The 18588-nt window shown below is 44.3% G+C and overlaps 1 protein-coding gene across 1 annotated transcript; it reads left to right on the top strand.

Annotated features, from left to right (window-relative positions):
- Positions 1–11426: 11426 nt before the first annotated feature.
- On the top strand, positions 11427–12483 carry LOC119025925 (trace amine-associated receptor 4-like). The gene is made up of 2 exons (XM_037109956.1): positions 11427–11596; positions 11682–12483. Exons 1-2 carry the CDS (start codon positions 11427–11429, stop codon positions 12481–12483), a joined length of 972 nt encoding a protein of 323 aa, XP_036965851.1.
- Positions 12484–18588: the final 6105 nt, after the last annotated feature.

Genomic DNA, 18588 nt, shown 5'->3' with positions numbered 1-18588 from the left:
TGGTTTCCCTGATCAAAGCATTTCAATATTCCAGAACTGGTTACAATGCTTACTCTAGTTAAGACATTTGAGCATCATAGAACTGGTTACCATGGTTACTGTAGTTAAGACATTTCAACATTCCAGAACTGGTTACCATGGTTACTGTGATTGTATCATTTCAAAATTGCAGAACTGGTTACAATGCTTACTCTAGTTAAGACATGTCAACATTCTTGATTTGGTTACCATGGTTACTCTAGTTATATCATTTCAATACTTTAGAACTAGGTTAAATGTTTGCTGAAGTTGAAATATTTCAACATGGTATAACTGGTTACCATTGTCACTCCAGTTAAAACATTTCAACATTCTAGTACTAGTTACCATGTTTGCTCTAGTTGAAAGGTTTCAACATTATAGAACTGGTTACCATGGTTTCTCTGATCTAAGTATTTCAACATTCTCGAGCAGGTTACCACGGTTACTCTAGTTCAGACATTTCAAAATTCTAGAGCTGGTTACCACGGTTACTCTAGTTTAGACATTTCAAAATTCCAGAACTGCTTATCATGGTTACTCTAATTATATCATTTCAACAGACTAGAACTGGTTACCATGGTTACTCTGTTTGAAATATTTAAGCATTCTAGAACTGATTATCATGGTTACTCTGATCAAAGAATTTCAACATGCTAGACCTGGTTACCACGGTTATCTATCTGTTACCATGGTTACGCTGGTTAAGACATTTTAGCATTCTCGAAGTGGTTACCATGGTTACTCTAATCAAAGTATTTCAGCATTCTTAAACTGGTAACCATGGTTATCTGTGTGTTCACTTTGTTTCTCTAGTAGAACTGGTTAACACGGTTACTCTAACTATATCATTTCAAAATTCTAGAACTGGTTACAATGGTTATTCTGATCAAAGCATTTCAACATTCTAGAACTGGTTACCATGGTTACTCTGATCAAAGCATTTCAACATTCTAGAACTGGTTACCACGGTTACTCTAGTAATATCATTCCAACATTTGAGAACTGGTTACCATTGTTACTCTAGTTATATCATTTCAACATTCTAGAACTGGTTACCATGGTTACTCCAGTTAAAACATTTCAACATTCTAGAACTGGTTACAGTGGTTACTCTAGTTATATCATCTCAACATTTTAGAGCTAGTTACCATGTTTACTCCAGTTGAAACATGTTAACTTTATAGAACTGGTTACCATGGTTACCGACATGTTTCCATGGATATATAGGTTTTTCCATCATTACTCTTTATCATTTCAACATTCTAGAACTAATTACCCTGTTTACTTTAATGAAAACATTTCAACTTTCTAGAGCTAGTTATCATGGTTACTGACATGTTTCTCATCATTACTGTAGTTATATCATTTCAACATTCTCGAACTGGTTACAGTGCATAGTCTAGTTATATCATTTCAACATTCTAGAACTAGTTTTCGTGTTACTCTAGTTAAAACATTTCAAAATTCTAAAACTAGTTACTATGGTTACCAACCTGTTTCCACGGATATCTATGTTTTTCCATGGTTACTCTCCTTATATCATTTCAGCGTTCTATAACTAGTTCCCAAGGTTCATCTAGTTAAAACATTTTGACACTCTAGAGCTCTTCACTATTGTTAATCTAGCTTGCATATTTCAATATTTCAGAACTGGTTACCATGTTCACTTTATTTGAAAATGTAAACCTTCTATAACTGGTTAACGTGGTTAGCGATATGTTTCCATGGATATCTGTGTTTCCATGTGTGGCATGAGCATGTGTGAGTGTCAGCGTCCGTATGTGTAATGTGCGTTGTGAACAACACCACCTGGGATTTTGACCCAGGAAATAGCCATTCAAGGCCAACACAGGTTTGTTGAATCACAAGAGGCCCAGAGAACGTGGTTTTAAAGAAATATTCTTTTCATTAACAATTGGCTCAAAATTACTTTAAAATAAATGAGGGTTGGCTGACCAAGGGGGGGGGGGGGATATAGCCAGATGGAGCCACCACACTATGAAAAGAAACAAAACGAACCCAACTAGGGCTGGGGATTACCACAGCAGCAGGGAACTCAAAAAGTCAACCAACCGAAAACTGTGTCAAACACCACCACTATCAGGGGAGGGCTGCCACTCGCTTTGGCCTCAGCACCTGTTGTAAAACAAGAGACAAACACAAAGTTAACACAAGGCACACTGTGGGGACATCTGGGGCCATGTACAGTTCAATGAAGAAAGAAAGAAAACCAAATACACAATCAATTAGTAGCAAAGAAACCTGAAAGAAAACATCAGAACAAGAACAGAAATAATTTATAACAAAAAAAATAACAACTTCAATCTAAAACCGAGGAGTTGAAGAAAAGGAAAGTAAAAACAATCACCATATGAACCAACATAGTCTAGAAATCAAATATTAAAGCACTGAAAAAAAAAATGTCTTAACCCCAAATCGACTTATTACAATATACACAATAACCCAAACTATTAGCAAACAAGTACTAAACTAAATGCGACCAGAATTATAATACAACAATCTCTAATATTTAAATTTGGAAAGGAAAATAATTATTTAAATCAAAAGAAAAGACAGGTGAGTGAAACTTGGCTTGACTCAGACTGGATCTCGCGGTGTGGGCACCGATAATGGTGTGATGCCTTCACACTGAACCTGCAGCTGTGGCCACACGCAGTGACCCGACAGTATTTTGACAACAATGTCAGATAGAACCTTATTACTGTAGGGTAGTGTTACATCATTTCACCATTTAGAACTGGTTACCATGGTTACTCTAGTTAAAACATGTCAACATTCTACAACTGGTTACAATCGTTCAACTTTCTATTACTATAACCATGGTTCATCTAGTTAAAACATTTTGACACTCTAGAGCTGATCACCATTGTTAATCTAGCTATCACATTTCAACATTTTAGAACTGGTGACCATGGTTACCGACTTGTTTCCATGGACATCCATGCGTTCCCATGTTACTCTAGTTGTATCCTTTCAACATTCTAGAACTGGTTACCATGGTTACTCTAGTTAAAACATTCTAGAACTGGTTGCCATGTTCAACAACATGTTTCCAGGGATATCTATGTCTCTAGTCATAACATTTAAACCTTCTAGAACAGCAGCAGGACAGCAGCAACCTAGTCGTGGTGGCCGATGACCGGAACACACCAGGATGCCAACTATATTAGTGCAGAACTAAGAGAGTGGGAGCCGCTGATTACAGTGGCCTTGCTGCATAGCAAAAGAGAAAGTGTCACAACTAGCACAATAGATGGAAAACTGCAGCAGCAGACAAATATGAGCAGCATACCACTGAGCCACTACTGCACCCAACACGTGCCCTCTGAACCGCTCGCTCCTTCTGGCACACCGTCGCTCCCAGCCATCAACGGAACAGGAGGATGAAGCCCCAGAGCCAAATAACAATAGCGCAACGGCACCTGGTTTTAATCACCCGCAGCGCTGCCCAACAATTAACCTGCACCAGCTGGCACCAAGCCATGCAGTGACCGGGGGGGATGACCTACCCGGCCACACATTGTTACTCTAGTCTAGTTATATAATTTTGACATTCTAGTACTGGTTACCATGTTTACTCTAGTTGAAACATTTCAACTTTCTCAAACTGGTTACCATGGTTACCTACATGCTTCCATGGATATCTATGTTTTTCCATTGTTACTGCAGTTATATAATTTCAACATTCTAGAACTGGTTACCAGGGTTATTCTAGTTAAGGGAAAAATCTCACTATCTGTAACTTTATCCCTATATTAACTGAACAGGTACTGTGTGAGAGGTGTTTATACACCGCCTGGCCAAAAAAAAAAAAAAAGTCACCACCTGGCTTTGACTAACCAAATAGGCAAGAGCCTCAATGGTTTGGGACTGAACAGGTGTGTAACCTTAAGAAAACCACTAATCAGTGAGGCTAATCAGAAAAAAAAGGCTTCAATTTGCCAGGGAGCATAAAGATTGGACTCTGGAGCAATGGAAGAAGGTCACATGGTCTGATGAGTCCAGGTTTACCCTGTTCCAGAGTGATGCTGCATCGGGGTAAGAAGAGAAGCAGGTGAAGTGATGCACCCATCATGCCCAGTGTCTACTGTACAAGCCTGTGGGGGCAGTGCTATGATCTGGGGTGGCTGCAGTTGGTCAGGTCTAGCTTCAGAAACATTATGTGCCCAAAGAATGAAGTCAGCTGACTACCTGAATATACTGAATGACCATGTTCTTCCACCAACGGATTTTTTCTTCCCTGATGGCACAGGCATATTCCAAGATAACAATGCCAAGATTCATCGGGCTCAATTTGTTAAAGAGTGGTTCAGGGAGCATGAGACATCATTTTCAGACATGGATTGAGCACCACAGATACCCCTTTGAGAATCTTTGGGATGTGCTGGAGAAGGCTTTGCGCAGTGGTCCGACTCTCCCATCATCATTGCAAGATCTTGGCGAAAAGTGAATGCAACGCTGGACAGAAATAAACATTGCAGAAGCTTATCAACACAATGCCACAGTGAATGTGTGCTGTAATCAAAGGCAGTCCTACTAAATATTAGAGTGTGTGACCTTTTTTTTTTTTTTTTTTTTTGGTGACAACTTTTTTTTGGCCAGGCAGTGTACTTTTCATCAACTAGAAATTAATTCAGTCCTCATGGGTTGCAAAAATCACAACAAGACTCTACAGAGATTGTGGTATCGTAAACATATGCTGTCACCTTACAGGTTAAGACATTAACTTACTTGTAAATCTGTGAAGTACTAACCTGGTCTGACTTTGAGGTTCTCTAAATGGTTGACTCAACATTAAAATAATCAAAAACATTTCATTCTTTCAGTCACTTCTCAGTGTCTCTCTACAGTATATTAACCTTATAGGAGTCAGGCTTCAGTATTTGAAGCCTGATAATGAGTCTAACAGATTTTCTAAACCATGGATAGAAAAACGTGTAGATCAGAGGATTTAAACAGGAGTTAAAATAGAAAAGACATATCACAAAGGCAGCTGATGAGGCACTGATCATGATCTCCTATCCTGTTACTGTGACACAAAAATATGGGCAGAGGCACAACAGAAACACAACAATGGCCGTTTTTCCCAGATTCGTTAAGAAGCTCTTAAGTGCTAAGATCTTCTTAGGAGCGCTCTCAAGAATGCTGTGAAAGAAGGATGTGTTTCCCAGAGTCACTCTTAGCTTAAGAAGTTCTTTCATTAAGAAGGAAATGTAAGATTGACCTGACCCACTCTTAACAGCCTTCTTAGTGACCAAATGCTCAGTGATCAAGCCGCATCAGGGAAATGTATATCCTCCACTTTTCAAAATAATAAAACAATGAACAATGTTGAAATGTGCTCATAGCTGTGGACCACTGGCGCAAGAAACATAGGCTAATAGTAGAGAAGAAAAAAAAACGTTTTATAGAATATCACATTTAAGTTTTCCACACTCATCTACATATATGAGTTTATAGTACTACACATAAAAAAAACATGAACAACCCTGTGGCATTTCACAGGTATCAAGGTAACAAATGTAACTGAAATCAGCTGAACCTCATCCAGAGATGCTCCACCTGCTACTCTATATAAAGGCGTTGCCAAAGTCCATGTCTGTGAGAAACCATGGCTGCAATACAGCACATTCTCGCTGCATACTCTCCCCACTGGACGTGCTGTCAGACCGGGCTGTCTAGGCAAAGTACCGGCTGCCCCGTGTGGAGATACAACGGCTGATCACTCTGGTGTCTCCACACATCCAGAGAGCAACCCACTGCAATTTTGCTCACAACCCAGAGGTGCAGCTCCTGGCTGTGCTGCATTTTTACGCAATGGGGAGCTTCCTGGAGGTGGTGGGGGATGGCACCGGCCTCAGCAAGGCATCAGTGTCATGGAGTGTGGCAGCTGTGACACTGATTCTCCTGCGCGATGCCCAGACCCACATAAAGATGCCCACCACACAGGACAAGGTCCACCAGGTCCACCAAGGGTTCCACGCAGTGGCTGGGATCCCCCAGGTGATCTGTGTGGTGGATGGCACCCTCATTCCTATCCACAATCCCTCCCTGGTGGATCCCTGCTGGATCGGTAGAAAGCACTATGCGGCCATCAACACCCAGGTGGTGGTGGACCAAAATGGGTCTCGCTGCAGGTGCAGGTTGTTATTGTGGGCCACCCTGTTAAGCCTCCCCACATGCGGACACCGGGCTCTGCTGGTTGGCGCGTGGGGACAGGGCACGGTTGTGGAGGGTCATCCTCTCCTGGGGGCGTGCATGTCCCTGCTCCGTTCCCGGATGGCTCCTCTTCGTCTTCACTTTCTGAGAGCCCCTTGTCCCCCTGAACATCAATGCCCCCACTAATGCCCTCATAGGCCGTCTTCCCGATGATGGAGTGAGGGTCGTCCCACCTGGTGCTCCACCACCTGTGCCCATGGATTCTCTCCTCACCTTTGCACCCTTTCAGCACCACCGCGGTGGACAGCTCCCACTAAGAGCTTCTTAAGAAGCTTCTATGGCTTGATCTTAAGGTTCTCCTAAGAAGGCAGTTAAGAACGCGTCTGGGAAACACCCATAGCGTTGCGCTCCTTCTTAGCCAAACCCTTCTTAAGAACCTTTTTAAGTCCTTAAGAACACGTGTCCTGGGTCTTCCTCGGGGTCTGCTCCCAGTGGGGCATGCCAGGAACATCTCCCGAGGAAGGCGTCCAGGGGGCATCCGATATAGATGCCCGAGCCACCTCTGCTGACTACTCTTGATGTGGAGGAGCAGCAGCTCTACTCCAAGCTCCTCCCAGGTGACAGAGCTCCTCACCCTATCTCTGATGGAGCACCCCGCCACTCTGTGGAGGAAACTCATTTTGGCCTCTTGTATCCATGATCTTATTCTTTCGATCATGACCCAAAGTTCATGACCATAGGTGAAGGTAGGAATGTCGACTGACCGGTAAATTGAGAGCTTCACCTTTTGGCTCAGCTCTCATTCACCACGACAGACCGATACAATGACAACATTACTACGGCTGCTGCACTGTTCCGCCTGTCAATCTCATGCTCCATCCTTCCCGCACTCGTGAACAAGACCCCAAGATACTTGAACTCCTTCACTTGAGGCAAGAACTCTCCCCCACCTGGGAGGGAGCAAGTCACCTTTTTCCGGTCGACAACCATGGCCTCAGACTTGGAGGTGCTGATTCTCATCCCAGCTGCTTCACTCTAGGCTGCAAACCACCCTAGAACATGCTGGAGGTCCTGGCTCCAGGGAGCCAACAAGACAACATAGTCCGCAAAAATCAGAGATGAAATCCAGTGGCTCCCGGACCAGACCCCCTCCAGCCCCTCACTGCGCCTCGTACAGGGACTGTACAGCCCTTAGTACAGGGCCTCTGACCTCGTAGTCCCGAAGCACCTCCCACAGAATGCCACGAGGGACATGGTTGAAAGCCTTCTCCAAGTCCACAAAACACATGTGGACTGGTTGGGCAAACTCCCATGAACCCTTGAGCACTCTGCGGAGGGTATAGAGCTGGTCCAGTGTTCCACGGCCAGGACAAAAATCGTTTTGTTCCTCCTGAATCTGAGGTTCAACTATCGGCCAAAGTCCCCTCTCCAGTGCCCTGGAATAAACTTTCTCTGGGGAGGAGTGTGATCCCCCGATACTTGGAACACATCCTCCGGTCCCCCTTTTTGAAAAGAGGGACCAACACCCTGGTCTGCCAGTCCAGAGGCACAGTCCCCGAGTGCCACGAGATGCTGCAGAGACATGTCAACCAAGACAGCCACACAACATCCAGAGACCTGAAGTACTCAGGGTGGATCTCATCCACCCCCGGTGCTTTGCCACTGAGACGCTTCCGAACTACCTGTGTGACTTCGGCTTTGGTCATGAATGAATCATCCTCTGAGTCCCCAGCCTCTGCTTCCACTATGGAAGGCGTGTCAGTGGGATTGAGGAGATCCTCTAAGTATTCCTTCCACCGTGCAACAATATCCCAGTTGAGGTCAAGAGCTCCCCACCTCCACTGTAAACAGTGTTGGTGGAGGGCTATTTCCCCTTCCTGAGGCACCGGATGATTTGCCAGAATTTCCTCGAGGCCAACTAGTAGTCCTCCTTCATGGCCTCCCCGAGCTTTGCCTAGACCTGAGCCTTTGCTTCCACGACTGCCCATGCTGCTGCACGCTTGGCCTGCTGGTACCCGTCAGCTGCCTCAGGAGTCCCCCGAGCCAACCATGCTCAATAGGACTCCTTCTTCAGCTTGACACCATCCCTTACTTTCGGTGTCCACCACCGGGTTTGGGGATTGCCACCACGACAGGCACCGTAGACCTTACAGCCATAGCTCCAAACAGCCGCGTTAACAATGTAAGTGGAGAAGATGGTCCATTCAGACTCAATGTCCCCAGCCTGCCTCTGGATCAGGTCAAAGCTCTCCTGGAGGTGGGAGTTGAAGACCTCCCTGACAGAGGGTTGCTCCAGACGTTCCCAGCAGACCCCCACAATACGTTTGGGTCTGCCGAGTTTGTCCAGCTTCCTCCCCTGCCAGCAGATCCAACTCACCACCAAGTGGTGATCAGTTGACAGCTCAGCCCCTCTCTTCACCCGAGTGTCCAAGACATACGGCCGGAGGTCAGATGACACAACCACAATGTCGATCATTGACCTCTAGCCTAGGATGTCCTGGTGCCACGTGCACTGATGGACACCCTTATGCTTGAACATGGTGTTTGTTATGGACAAACTGTGACTAGCACAGAAGTCCAGTAACAAAACACCACTCGTTTGGAGATCGGTTAGGCCGTTCCTCCTAATCACACCCCTCCAGGTAACACTGCTGTTGCCTACATGAGCGTTGAAGTCCCCAGTAGAACAACGGCGTCCCCGGTTGGAGCACTCTCCAGTTCCCCTCCCAAGGCCTCCAAGAAGGCCGGGTACTCTGCACTGCTGTTCGGCCTGTAAGCTGAAACAACAGTGAGAGACCTATCCCTGGCCCGAAGGCAGAGGGAAACAACCATTTCGTTCACCAGGGAAAACTCCAACACATGGCGGCTGAACTGGGGAGCTATAAGCAAGCTGTGACGGAGTGCCGTTAAACGCCTGTCATTCCCTGACTGCACTCTCATTGCCAAGCTCCGTCCTAACTGTTTCCCCACAGACCGCATCTCGCAGTCCAGCAGTGACACAAACTTTTGTCCGTTTTCCTGAACTCTGTGCGCCCCGCCGTAGGTCGTCAAGGGTGCACACTTGGTGCCTGCGCAACACACACACGTACACATACGCTCACCTGCTGTTGCGGCAGAGGTCTGTCTCGGGTTCATGGGCTGAACAGAGGCAGTTCCGGATCACGTCATAAATAGCGCTGGGTGGTGTTCTTCAATGGGTCAGGTGACCACGGACTATACTAATATTATTGTTTGTGTTGAAAGTATGGTGAATTGATGTGATCTGTGTGAACAATGACACAGCCATATGCTGGGTTGTTAGTGCCACAATACTAGTGTTAAAATTAATGAGGTTTTTGTGTTTTGGTATTCTGTTTCCCAGTTTACATTTTGAAACCCCTGTGCTGGGTTAATTGGTTTGCCCGAGGGAGGGGCCAAGGGGGTATTTAAAGGGAGCTCAGCTCACTTGAGAGGGAGCATTCATCTGAGAGGCGTGTGGGTCCCAATTGCTGCTGTGATTTCTGTAAATATTTTTACTCTTCGTCCTGTTGTAAATATTCCTGCCACTTTTCTTTGCCACTTGTGGGTATTTTTCTGCGATTTTGGGAGTAAATAAAAAAAAGTCACCATACTAAGATTTGCCGACTGGGCTATATCTGTCCATCTCAAAGCCCAAACCCCAACACAAGCCCACACCAGCTAGCTGCCTCTCACCGTGGGCAACTCCAGAGCGGAAGAGAGTCCAGCCTCTCTCAAGGAGTTGGGTTCCAGAGCCCAGGCTGTGCGTGGAGGTGAGCCCGACTATCTCTAGTCAGTACTGCTTAACCTCCCGCACTAGCTCAGGCTCTTTCCCCCCCAGCGAGGTAACATTCCATGTCCCCATGGCCAAAGGCACCGTCCGGGGATTGGGTCGTCGGGGCCCCTGCCCACGACCGCCACCCAAATCACATGGCACCGGCCCCCTTCCGAACCCTCCTGCGGATGGTGAACCTACTGGAGGGCAGGCCAACGTCACTCTTTTGGGCTGAGCACAGCCAGGTCCCACGGACTAAGACCCGGCCACCAGGCGCTCAATTGCGATCCCAAACCCCAGGCCTGACTCCATGGTGGGGCCCCAGTAACGCCATTCCGGGCGACGTGAACATCCTTGTTTTTATACTCGTCATCGGGGGCATTGTTCTTTGACATCTGAAATATATTTTGTTTTGTCAGGGGATGAATAAGCCAGATAGGTTTCTGATTAATCTGTGAACTCACTTGAGGGCCACAGCCCTTCAATTGGGAGGGGGAGAGAACTTTCCACATTTCGAAGAAGCATGTTCACTATTCGGCCTGCGGTATCTTCCTAGTAGTAGTCTTATATTAAGAGCAGTCAACCATTTGAAATGTGGTATTATGATGTAAGCATATTACCTATTTATGTGGAACAGGGTGTTAAAGGGAAAATAATAAGAGTTTTTCTAAAATAAGTTTCATTTATCTATTTTCAAGCCCAAACAAAGCAGGCATTGTTCTGCTGTATCTTCCTACCAAGTAGTCTTATATTAACAGCAATCCAGCATTTGAAATGTGGTATTAGCACATTAGCACATTAACTATTATGTGGAACAGGGTGTCAATGGGGGTGTTTTTCTGGGTTTCTTCCAGGTGCTCTACTTTCCCTCACCTTCAATAACAGGTATATTATGTTGATTCTCCAGCCATCAACCAAGGAAACACAACTGTACAGTTACTACCCAATGTTCTTCAGGAATGAGTTCAATGAAGGGAACTAATTTCACTGTGATGTATAGAGTCTGAATGTGTGTGACGATAAAGAGTTCTTGTCCAGAAAAAAAGTTAAGAGGTCAAAAGTCAAATTGATCTCTAAAGGGTAAAATTTTAGAGCTCTGTCATCTGTGCACAATTTTGTTGTAATACAAAGGTAGGATCGGTCCATTTATTATCAATTAATAATTACTAATAGTAGTTTTCTTTAGAATTAAAAACAAAAATAATTCAGTAAGTCACAATCACAAACTCAACCTTATGGGAAAAAGTAATTTTGGGCCACAGTGCATCACTTTATGACATAATCACTACAAAACCTGGCTTCAAACCCTGTCGCTCTTGGGTAGCAAAGAGAAGTGGGTGGGATTTAATGAGAAGGGGAAAGGGAAGGGTTAGAAATAAGTCAGTAAGTCAGACAGCTTTGGTCAGAAAGCTGCCAGAGCTCAGCAGCTTCTCTCCTCCTTCTCTCTGTGGTGATGGAGCTGGAGGGAGCTGAACTCTGCTTTCCTAAACTGCCCAATACCTCCTGCAGGAGGCCAGAGCCTCCACACCTTGACACTCTGCTTATTAGTATTTTACTATACTCCATTGCTCTCATCACTGCAGTTCTCAACCTGCTGGTCATCATCTCTATCTCCCACTTCAGGCACATAACCTTCACAGGATATTAACATTAGTAATATTATAATATTGGTGCTATTGTTCATAATGATGATATTTTCTCTCTCCAGGCAGCTCCATACTCCCACAAACTTCCTTCTACTCTCTTTGGCTGTCTCAGATTTTCTTGTGGGCTCTCTGGTGATGCCAATTGAAATACTCTTGACACAGACCTGCTGGATGCTGGGTGATCTCATGTGTGTGCTGTATTTTCTGTTACCGGTCATCATAGTCGCTGCATCTGTAGGAAACATGGTACTCATATCTGTTGACCGCTATGTTGCTATTTGTGATCCTCTGCATTACACAGTCAAAGCCACTCAACGACTTGCAATAATATGTATTTTATTGTGTTGGACTTGTTCTGTTGCCTACAGCATTTTCCTTTTATATGATAACCTGAAGCAGCCAGGCAGGTATAATTCCTGCAATGGGGATTGCGTGGTCAACATTACAGGAGTTGTTGATCTTGTTGTCAGATTCATTCTTCCCATTACTGTCATCATAGTTCTGTATATGAGAGTATTTGTGGTGGCTGTGTCTCAGGCTCGTGCCATGCGATCCCAAATTGCAACTGTCTCTCTGAAGACTGGTCAAGTCAAGAAATCTGAGATAAAAGCAGCCAGGACACTTGGTATCCTTGTAGTTGTGTTTGTGATCTGTTACTCTCCATATTACTGTGTGTCTCTTGTAGGCCATGAAATCATGGTTGGTTCTAAAACTGAGGTCTTCATGATGTTTCTGATTTACATTAACTCCTGTCTAAACCCTGTAATTTATGCCCTTCTCTACCCTTGGTTTAGAAAAACTATCAGGCTCATTGTTACATTTCAGATCCTACGGTCAGACTCCCATATGGCCAACATTCTGTAAAGAGACACTGTGGCATAAGTGACATGCTATAACACAGAAACAAGAAAATATGAATATGAATCTATGACTTCACTCAAAACAATTCATGATCCAAAGGATGAGTACATATTTAAAGATTAATTTTACTTTCAGATTTGAATGAACAATACTTCAATAAAATACATCTTCTGAAGATTCCTTTCTACTTCATTTTGCACATCATGATTTTTTCAAAAATTGATTATTTTCTCATACTTTCTGGCCAGCCACAACATCTGTCAGAATATTTTTTTCATGTAAAATAATAAATCACAATATAGAATTGTACAGCATTGTACATGAATTATAATACACGTGTGACTTTATATAAATTATTTTAACCCTTTAGGCGCCGGGGTTTATTTTAAAAAATACTAGATTTTGATTTTGATTATGTCATTTCCATGAAATACCTGATATTTTGAAAGAGAGTTGAACTTATTTCATCATATTCATCCCCTCCATCCATTTGTTATGTTGTCCACACATCAAGTGAACAGGGAAAAAGTACATTCTAAGCCAACAGTTGTAAACTATTACTACACCACAAAACTCATGTAAACAGTATGCGTTTTCTTTTTTTTACCCACCACAACCCCCCCAGGACACTTTTTGTTTTTCTTGTCTTTTTTTCTTTCCCTTTTCTTGTTTTCTCTTCTCTTCATTATTATTATTATTATTATTATTATTATTATTATTATTATTATCATTATTATTATTATTATCATTATTATTATATAACAGTAGGCATCTTTTAGCTGCAGAGGCCTTATCTGTGCCAATCTATCCAGATAAAAGTTTGCAGTATTTGTAGAATGTGGAGCCTGTCATGGCAAGGCACAGAGAGAATAAGAACTATAGCTCTGTCACCACGATATCCAATTTGCTCATCAGAGAGCTTTATCCATTCCTGATATACTTCCTCATCTCTAAAGTAAGCCCATCCACCATTACCATCATCATCATCATCATCATCATCTTCATCATCATGTCCAGCCCTGTTCTGCCTTCCCCCATGAAACCCATCAGCCCTTCTACGGACACTTCACCCACGTCTCCCCCTGCCATCCCCTCTAGTGTTGTGAGAAGAGCTGGACTCGTGTGTGCTCGGTGCTTCGTGAACACTGCTGCCTCGCACAGCTGCACCACTGCCGCGGATGGATGCTACGTGACCGTCGCGGTAGAAAGAGTGAATACTAACGCTGGTCCCAGCGCTGTTCTCACCACCACCGCTACTTTTACCACATCCATTCACTCCCCTACTGATACGAGTTTGTGTATCAATTCCATTCCCACCTATGTTGGGCAAAGGGTCGTATGTTTGTGCTTGTGCATGTTCCTCGCTCTGCGCGGCAGCGCCATTGCTATACAAAGACGCACCGCGACTAGCAAGCTCACTAATCTCCCGACCGTCATCTCCCAAAGTTAGATTTTCCATTTCAGAATCAGCGAATGGGAACTCAATTACTTCCCTACGTGTCAACTATTTGCTTGCTATTGTCGTTTATTTCGTCTCAATAACTTCTAAATCCACCATTGCCGCTTCAGCAGAATAGCTCCGGTCTCTCACCCAACAGTTTGCATGGGACTTCCTCGAACATTTTGCATTGAAGCATGACGTATTTATGAGCTAAGTAAGAGATGTCTGCTAGCTAGTGGTGAGGAGTATGAACGACATGTAACCCCCCGTTAGGAGAAAACAGCTGTTTTGTTGAGTACAGTGCTGTGTCGCAAATTTGCGACTTTGGCGCTTAAAGGGTTAAAAAAGTCCTCTCATAGAAAGCCCAAGAGTCTGCCCTCCACTCCATAACCACGTTCATGTGTGGACAAGAGCTTATCTCTCCCATTCCCCCACACGACAGGTGAGCCAGTGGCAGCTCCCCTCAAACTTTGGCTCCACAGTTCGACGGGTGCTAGTTTCCCGAATGCTGAGCTGAATCCCGCTGAGAGGCTGGCCGCGAGGAAGCAGACACTAAAGGTTGAGGAGGGAAATGCTCTCCTCTGCACTCCTTGGCGCAATGGCCTGGCTGCTGACATCGCCGGCAGATGACCGGACCATGGTAAGGAGAAGGGTTACACTGCTGATCGACCTGCAGCTGAGCAAGAGTTTCTGTGAGATGCGTAAGCTGTTCCTGTTGGAGCTTCAGCATTTGTTTCACCTCCTGCAGCTCTGAAGCCTGGGGTGGACTAGCCACTGAAGGAGCAGTCTGGACACCACACTGCAAGCCCATCAGCAGAGGAACTGAGTGGCTTCGGCCCCGCACACCCCCTGGCAGTCCCTCTCTCTCCCAGCAGATAGACGGTAGGCTGCCTGCGCACTAATTGTTTTAATTCTCAACGAAGGGAGCCATCAATGACATTTTCGATAAACTGATCTCACTTGGAGCACTTTGTTTCAACACAGACATCAAACTCATCAATGCAAGGGAGTCTCTCCATCTTGTTGTCGCCTTGAGAGAAAACGTCTCCTGTAAGGCCACTTACGAGTCGATGCAACCATACAGCTCTCACAAAACCACGATAATTTTGGCTGGGTTACATCTATTAGCGGTCGAGCAATATTTCATTTCTTCATGCGCCTCTCCCTCTAAATGATCGAAAAGAAAGAATGTTTGATCAAATGTGGACAGGTGGTGAGTCCTCATGCAAGCCTGAGCTTCCTCAATCCACTCCTCTAGCCCTAAACCTGATCTACCCCTAAACACTGGGCACTTTACAGCTCTGGGTACAAGGACCAGTCGCTCTGTTACAGGAGCGGTAGAAGTGGACGGTGCTGGGAGAGGTTCAGCAGGAATGGAAGGTGCAGTACGAGGACCAGGCACGGCCGCAGCCTGCTCCTGCTGCAATCTATCATTCTCTGCCCTCAACTGTGCCACCAAATCCCTCAACTCTTCTAGCTCTCCCTCCATTCCTACACAGTTACAGTTAAACTAAATGCTAGAGCCACAGCTACCAAAAGAAAACCCACAGACTCACCGCTGCTTCACTCTAAGATCTCATTCATTCACACACAAAAGGCAATCTGAAAATCAAAAGACAAAAATAAAGAAAGAAAACATGGAACACACATCTCTACCTCCACTGAGTGTATCCTGCCGTCAGCACCAGGTTTGTGGCGACACAAGGGTTGACTACTATGTTATACACCAAATACTGACAACGCCACCTTGGGTTAGGGCCCAAGGACCTGTACTAAAGGTCAGTTGTTACCTTCAAAATGAAAAGGACACTCAGGTTTGTTTACTCGGGGAGGGAAGGAGACAGGGTTCAATGATCATGTACAACACTTTATTATTAAAACTAAGCACAAGGTTTATCACAACAGAAAAGAAGGGAGCCCAAAAAAAAAGTGGGATACAGTCTGAGGCTTACCGGCTGGAGGAGGGGTTTGGTAGGGGAAGTGACATCCAAAAGAAAAAGGAGAACACCCCACACACACAGCAAAAAGTGACGTGTAAACAAAGAAAATCTTGAAAAGGGATCACACAGCACACAGGGGACCACCACCACCCAGGAAAACCACCACCACCGTCGGCCTTCAGCTCTGAAGGGCAAGGAGAAACACAATTAAAAAGGGCTCAAAATCAAAAAACAAACAATCTTTTATAAAGCGTGCCAACAAATGTAAATGATCAATTAATAAACTGAGAAGTGTTAAATTGGATTAATAAATCAACCTGACAAAAGAAACAAAAGAGTCTCCGGCCAGAGATATCAACTCAACAATTAAACACGTTCTAACCCAGTTTTAACACAGAAATTCAACCATTAAGCAGAAAATAAACAAACCATTAAACCAAACCTTGGCAGATTGTTTTTAAAGACAGTCACGCACACTCAAACGCACAGAGTGGCAGACAGTCCTTGAATGCTCGTAACGTCCTGCACAAGTTAAAGCCCCCCCCCCACACACACACACGGCAGTGGTACACAGGGCCAGTAGCGGGAAGCAGGTTGACCAAAGGTCGAACCAGGCCGTCAGAGCAGCAGCAGCAAAGCAGCAACAGCAGATCAGCGGTGAAGCAACAGGACCGCGGCGAAGCAGCGGCAGCAGTGTAGCAGTGGTCAAGTAGCCATTATTGACCAGCAATGCTCTTTGTTGGTGTTAGCGTTTGTCTCCCGAAAATGATTGTGTACTATAGTCCGTGAACGCACCGTCCCTCAGTAAGTAAATATGAACCTCAGGGCTGAATCATGAACTGAATGACAGATTATTTGGCTGCTTATCAGTTCAGGGAGTTGGAGAGCACTAAACGATTTGGTGAACAAATCTTTTGAATGAATAATTTTAATGAACGGATTCTAGAGATTCAGTACAGTAAAAAGAACCGCCGTTGCCATCACTAGGATGCTAGCAGCAAAGACAAAGACCTGGAAGTGGGGGAGCCGAAGAGACAGGAAGCGAGAGGTCAGGAGGAGGGACACGGCCTACTTTTATCCCCTTGGTAAGAGCAGTTATTGGCTAATAAGCCAGAGGGGCTGTGGTGCAGCCAAACCAAGTTTAATATGGCAGTGGTGCCTCATACCACTAAAATAATGCTGCTATTTGTCAAAGATACTTTAAATGCATGACTGCTATGATTAGAGTGCTGAAGATATGAACAGACAAGTCATGCTATGCGAGGTTGAGGTGAAGTCTGTGAAAATGAGTCTGGAGTCTTTTGCAGAAGACGGAGAGAGATTCTGCTGTCGTGACTTTGGTCGAGATTTCGTCCATCCACTGAGGTGGCAAAACAGAGAAGAGTCGCGACTTCACTGAGTGGGCTTTGTTTGCTCTCAGCGATGGGGGTACTAGCCGGCCAGCTGATGTAGTAAAATGAAGGGCTCTTGTTTGAACTTGTGGTCTGACCAATGTTCGGAGGTACCATCATACTGATTTGGATGAGGGCCCCAACAAGAAGCCAGTGGAGGTCACCGACGGGGGGGGGGGTCACATGGGAGAATGTGGGCAGATTGTACATGCACACACACAACATGCATTTCTAAGTTTGTGCAAGGAAATAGTATGTTGAACAAAAACTGTTTTTTAAATTTGCTTGACAGAAGAATAGTTGTGATCAATGAAGAAAAATAAACACTTGTGTAATCTTTTCTTCCCCATTTGCTAGATCTGCTGACCAGGCTTTTGCATTAATGTTAACAGCCAGTGGGTGGTGTGGTGTTAGATCAGAGAAGAAAAAGAGTGCTACTGCAACTGCATTTATTTGGGAACCAAACTTGTTCTAGCTTTAGCAAAGTAGTGTGTACATATTGGCCATGTGTGAAAATATGTTTTCTTTTTGTGACATGACTTATTTTGGGAGCAGGTTGAAGAAACAATAGGTAACCTAGCTGATCATGTTGAAAAAATAATGTGACTTAAAATCAGATCTTTGTATGGTTTGGTCAGGTTTGTTAACATTTGAGATGTCATTTTCCAGTGAAAATCATGTCTCTTAATATGTGATTTTTATTTTTTTGAATTTTCAGATAAAAGGAAGGATAAAGTATTTTGTTGTTGTTCAGAGTGTCTTACTTCTTGAAAGAAAAGTTGACATTTTTTAAGTCTGTCTTAAGTAAGAGTGAAGGAGTTGTTGGTGACTATAATTGATTCCAACAAACAAAATATTGACTGACAGCTGCTGCACTTCAAATTAAAAGTGTAAAACTGCTTAAATTTAATCATCATTAATCATTGAATTAATCATAATAAAGTCCATAATGTTAGTCTGCTTTCTGCCAGAGTCTGCATACTCTCTCCTTGCCTGTATGGGTTCTCTCGGACTTCCTCCCACATTCAAAGCCATTTGTATAATTTGACCATAATTGCATATGAATTGAGAAAACTAAGCTAAAGAAACTAAATTGCCAGATGACTACAGTTGGATTCAATGCATCCTATCCAACACAAACAGCTGTCTTCTGATTGCATTGAGATTTCAAGGTCAAAAAGGGCAGCTAATCAGCTAAATGTCAGGTCCTGCATGCTCTCAGTGGCTAATGCCATTGTCAAGTCCTCCTCTTGTTCAACTTCCAAAGGACACAAGGATAACTAACATTTCTGACTCAATCACTTTTATTTTCCTTTTGGCTTTGTCAGTTGATTGG

Source organism: Acanthopagrus latus, chromosome 9, assembly GCF_904848185.1.
Source record: "Acanthopagrus latus isolate v.2019 chromosome 9, fAcaLat1.1, whole genome shotgun sequence".
Taxonomy (NCBI): Eukaryota; Metazoa; Chordata; class Actinopteri; order Spariformes; family Sparidae; genus Acanthopagrus; species Acanthopagrus latus.
Note: the sequence above shows the minus strand (reverse complement) of the source record. Positions and strands in the feature narration are given on the sequence as shown.